The sequence below is a fragment of the Monopterus albus genome, unplaced genomic scaffold, assembly GCF_001952655.1.
Source record: "Monopterus albus unplaced genomic scaffold, M_albus_1.0 scaffold65.1, whole genome shotgun sequence".
Lineage (NCBI taxonomy): Eukaryota > Metazoa > Chordata > Actinopteri > Synbranchiformes > Synbranchidae > Monopterus > Monopterus albus.
The window spans coordinates 1,765,411-1,770,725 of record NW_018127945.1 but is presented as its reverse complement, the minus strand read 5'-3'; the positions used below and the strand labels follow the sequence as shown (position 1 = coordinate 1,770,725).

General features: G+C 40.3%; 1 protein-coding gene across 1 annotated transcript in view; it reads right to left on the bottom strand.

Annotated features, from left to right (window-relative positions):
* The window catches only part of uba2 (ubiquitin-like modifier activating enzyme 2), a 21,315-nt gene extending 16,578 nt beyond the window's left edge, over positions 1-4,737 (bottom strand). The window contains exons 1-3 of the mRNA XM_020604412.1: positions 4,488-4,737; positions 429-512; positions 193-263 (exon numbers count right to left, since the gene is read on the bottom strand). Of these exons, the coding sequence (XP_020460068.1) occupies positions 193-263; positions 429-512; positions 4,488-4,628 (296 nt within the window). The 5' untranslated portion in view covers positions 4,629-4,737. The remainder of the gene's footprint in view (positions 1-192; positions 264-428; positions 513-4,487) is intronic.
* Between the last annotated feature and the right edge of the window lie 578 nt (positions 4,738-5,315).

Sequence of the window (5,315 nt, the reverse complement as noted above, 5' to 3'; positions counted from 1 at the left end):
CAGGAAGACCTATGACTATGGGTTAGATGCTCATTGGGGCCTTTACTAATGTCACTGCACTACAGGTCAAACTCACAAGTTGTCACCAGCTTTCCGCATCCTTTAGAGTGACAGATTGTATCAGTGTACATTGATATCAAAATGTATACAGGTTGGCAGGTCTGCAGATGTGGACAAAAAGAAGAAACTGACTTCATGATGCTGTCATGGTAGGCAGTGATATTTGCACTGGGACAGAACTGCAAGACACTCTCCTTGGCCACCTGCAAAATAAATTAAAAAGGCTGAGACAGAGACACACAAACAGCACAGAGAAAATAATTTAGTCTACAACAAATGCTACAGAAAGCACATCTATGACAAAGTGTTTGCTCTAACAAGATTTACAACAACCAGTGGCAGAGGTCAGTTTGTTGATGTTTACATACCTGTGCTTTAGACTTGCCAACATGCTTCTTCTGAAAGAGGAACTGGCGGTTCAAGTTGCTGACATCAATTGTGTCTAAGTCAATCTGCCAAAATCAACGAAGTTGTAATGTCAGTCATATATAACAACCAACTCCATCTGCACCTATTCCAGCAATTCATTCATTCATGCACCTAAAAAGTGTCTCAAAAAAGACTTTGGGTGTTTGTTATGACTAAGGATCGTAAAAACAACTTCCTATACGGAATGAAGATCACCAGTGTCACACAATCTGAAACTACCCAACCATGGTCATTCCATACGTACATGACAGAACTAGTTCCAGGTACTATGCACATTTTATATTGAATAAACTATGACCTTCCTTCAAGCTATATTACTTTCTTTCAAGCCCCTTCTGATGTGTATTATGACTTTTTTTTTTATCACTTGATTTTTTGTTAATTGACTGTGGGTTGCCTGTGTTTGAAGGCCCCTGATGACCCCTGGATAAACACAGCTTAACCTCTCACACTAAGGTGGTATATTTGAAACATATTAAAGCTCCAAATACTGCTTGAGGTTTTTTTTGTTGGAGATAATCACTCAGTGATTGACTACCATGAACCTGCGAACAGATTTCCCTGCAGACCTCCCTCTTTCATGTCATTAATTCAGGACAAGACCCCAAATCCCCCCAAATAACAACAACCTGTGGTTATAGGCAGCTACCTCCTTATACCTTCAGATGTTATTTCTACTGAGAAATATTTAGGAACCGGTATACTCTGACTCTTGGAGGAAGTGTTAGGTTTTGTCTGAAATAACCCATAAAAGCTGTGGCACAGGTCACTTAAGCCGTATTTGCTTTGCACAGTATTTGAAGTTATGTTATATTTAAGTTATAATGTGTATAAATATTGAGTAAACAATTGACTAGTTTATTTAAAATATTTTTTAAATAACTGTCTGAAAATTATGTCAGTAATATTATGTTAATTATCAATCATCATTGATTTTTTCAGGAATTAGCTACATTCAAACTACTTGTCTATGTGTTACCCATTATACAAAGCTTTAAACATCACTACTCAAAACTGAAATGATAAGAATATTAACAAAACTGACTCACTAAAGACAGAAAGTCTAACCTTTTTAGGAATTTTATATAGACTTTAAAAGAGTTACTGCACAGTAGCAATCAATAAGGCAAAGCATTAAGATCAGCAATCATTTTGATTAGCTTACAATCTAAATGAATCAACAACTACTATTTCTAAATCTCAATCTACCTTTAGATATGTTGTTCTTGAATGTTGCTTTTTTTAAAACAGTAAAGTTTATTGTTTTCAGTTCTGCATTAAAAAAAATCATCTTAATCTCTGAGGGTATCTGATTAAAATCATAACGTTACACATTTTCTTAAAAAAAAAAAAAAGGAATAATGTGTCCATTAAATACATTAATGTTCTATTTCATATAGGCTTCCCCCTCTAAGAGCTGTCACTATTAGGTTTAACCCTTGCGCATGTGCAGTCCTGGAGAGATGTCATTTGCACCCTGTGCCCTGCACCGGACTAACCCCACTCAGGTCCGCTGTGGTCCACTAAGTGTGGATGCCTTTGCTCATCACCCATGACCCTGGTGGCTGTGTCTCACTGGTTGTGTGAGGCCATCATACAAGCATACGCATCAGCTGGGAGAGATCCACTGCCTGGCATCAGAGCTCATGCCACGAGAGCTATTTCACCCTCCACAGCACTCTTCAGGGGGGTGACTAAGGAGGACATTTGCACAGCAACCTCCTGGGCTTCCCCATGTCCCTTTACTCACTTCTATCTTTGGGACACAGTATCAGCGCCTGGTGGCACTGATACTGTGTACATCAATAGCTTTGCATTGACAGAACAGTCAAATGAGAGTTGCCAAAGCGAATAACACAAATGCAGTATCAGCGCCTGGTTTGCTCTCCATTTAAAAAAAACAACAACAAAACTAACGAGTATCCAACTGTTACTATGTGTAGTTAACGTCCGTCTGCGCTCACATCACAACTCGGGCTATTACCTGTGCATTTTGTCAGGTGCACACGCTCACTATTAGCCCTTCCCTGCCATTATCCTCCTCTGATAAACATAACAGACAAAAGCCTTCTCACACTGGCAGTCAGGTTCTATATGGGGCATGATTGTACCTGCTTCTTAGACAAGGCCTGTTGCAGGAAAAAGGATGTTGTATTTTGGCTGCTATTGTGGGATATATAAGCTGAGATGTTGTTTATAATGGTCTTGGGCTGTGATAAGCCAACGGGGCATTGACTACATCCAGCTGCGCTTTTCTCCCAATAGCGACAGCTCTTAGAGGATGAAGACTATACAAAATAGAACAATGGTTACGTACAGTAACCCAAGCTTCTATGAGTAGTGATGGCCATCTGACACCAAAGCTCCAATACAAGCTTCAAACTCAAAGCAACATTTTCCATGAAGCACTGCTTTGAAGCTTGCTTTGGTGTGGAAACATACATGTGACTGATGACGTTTGAAGCAGAAACTGCTTCGTTCCCGAATGAATCATGTGACTGGTTCAAACCAGTCGGTACTGCTTCAAAGCAGGAGATGCTTTGTAACACAAAAAATAATGTTTCTCAATAAGAAAAAAAGATAAATAAGTCAAGACAAATAAGAGCCGAGGGGCCCCAAGCCTCTGCGTGCATACGCGCCGCCATCACAGGCAACTTGGGGGGTTCAGTGTCTTGCCCAAGAACACTTCGACATGTGGACTGCTGGCACTGAGATCGAACCTTCAAACTTCTGGTTAGGAGATGACTGCTCTACCCACCGCACCAATGTCACCCCAAGAATCTTTGAATCTCCATCCCACTTACATAATCACACCCTTCCTTAGTTACACAAGCACACCCTACCATCCTAGCACACCCTCTGTTTCCCCAAACCCACCTTCTCCCATCTACCAAGTTTATAGAATCAACCGACCAATCAATCTTTACAAAAATGTATTTACATCATTCACACAAACCCTTTTTTACACTCATCACATAATTAAGACATTGTTTTGCCGTCTCCTATTTCACCACTAGATGTCACTGAAAGCAGCTTTGAATTAATGAACCTTTTAATGAACATTTGGTTCATTGCTTCATTTGTATATCACTATGAGTATAGGCGCAGTGTCTACCCCCACCAGCTGAAGAAAATGCACTGGCATAGGGAGCCAAACTCAGGTCATATTGACATTTATGCCACAGCGAACCTGAGCACGAAAGAAATCGAAAGATTGCGCATGCAAGCGAGGGGTGAACCCAATAGCGACAGCTCTTAATACTCATAGAAGCCTGGGTTACTGTACACAATCATCGTTACTCACTAGCCCAACAGGCTCTCTGGAAACCAGTGACAGAACGTCACACTGACGACTCGCATGTTGACATTTGGCACGTGTTTTATGCCGGGTGCCCTTCCCCACGCAACCTGGATTCGAACCCGGGGCGCCGCGCCTTAACCACTAGCCTACGAAACCAGTTAACAGTCACAAATGCTAAGCTCTAACCATCTGATTGGTAGCCCTCGAAAACACAACCACTGTGGATACAACTGTATATGTGCTGCACAAACAACGTTTATACCAGACGCGTCTAGTGTTTTTATGCCTTGTTATAATATTTGCACTAACCTATAATGTGATTTGCCGCATCTAAATAATGTATTGCCCAAATGTATATGTGCTACCAGGTATTCATCCCACCGATTAGCTAGCAGTCATTCAGTTGTCGAGCTAACTTAGCAGCGTGAAGGCGCCAAAACACCGGCTACATTGCTACAACACAGTTCATATTTTTTTAATTATTTCATGCCTGGGCCAGTCCGCTTAACTATACCATCAAGGACAATGGGCTATCAAGAAACCATGCTCAACAATACTTATGTGTTTTACTTCTTTGATTGCCACGTATAAACGTTAAGGAATTCGTCCAAGTCCGCACACCTCCCGGTGCACAAAGACTTAGCACAACAGCCAGTTAGCTATCACACACAAACAAACAAAATTAAATGTGACGGACCACTTCGATGTTTTTGAAGCCGGTGAGAACGAGGTTCTTCAGCAACTCGCAGCCGATCCCTCCCGCTCCCACCACTAGCACCTTGCTGGTGGAAAGCGAGTCGGACAGCTCTTTTCGGAGGGAACCCACCAGTTGGACCATGTTGAACAGCTATAAACAGGGCTAAAACCTGCAGCACCGGGAGCTTAGTAGATAGCTTTTCTTTCACAGAACCAAAGCCCCACTCACTTCCGGGTCACGCGACTTCTTCTACTGTAGAAGCCTTTAGTCAATATTTTGTCTTAGCGCCCTCTACTGCATCGTTGCAAATTCAAATTGTAAGCACATTTGAACGTGCTTTTACTAAACTTCCCACTATTAAGTGCTCTTTTAATTAAGTCAGTGCCTTTATTTTTTACACTGTATGACGGATAAGTTGACTTTACTTAAAAAATGTGAGGAAACCAGTTGCCTTAAAAAAGTAAGTAATGTGTAATGAAAAACTGAGTGCATTTAAACTTAAATGCTTGAGTACAACAAACAAAATTCCAAGTTGAATTAACTTAACATATTTCACAATATCAACTGATTTGCATAATTATTACACTTAATATTTTAAGTTCACTGCACTAAATTCCAAGTTGATTTAACCTAACATAGTTCACAATATCAACTGCTTTGCATAATTATTACACTTAATATGTTAAGTTCATTACAATAAATTCCAAGATGAGTTTATTCAAATTTTGCAGCATTAATTTCCATGCCCATTTAGCCAAGTTATCTTCAAAATGTGTACACATTAATTCCAAGTTGATTTTACTTAACATAGTTCACAATATCAACTGC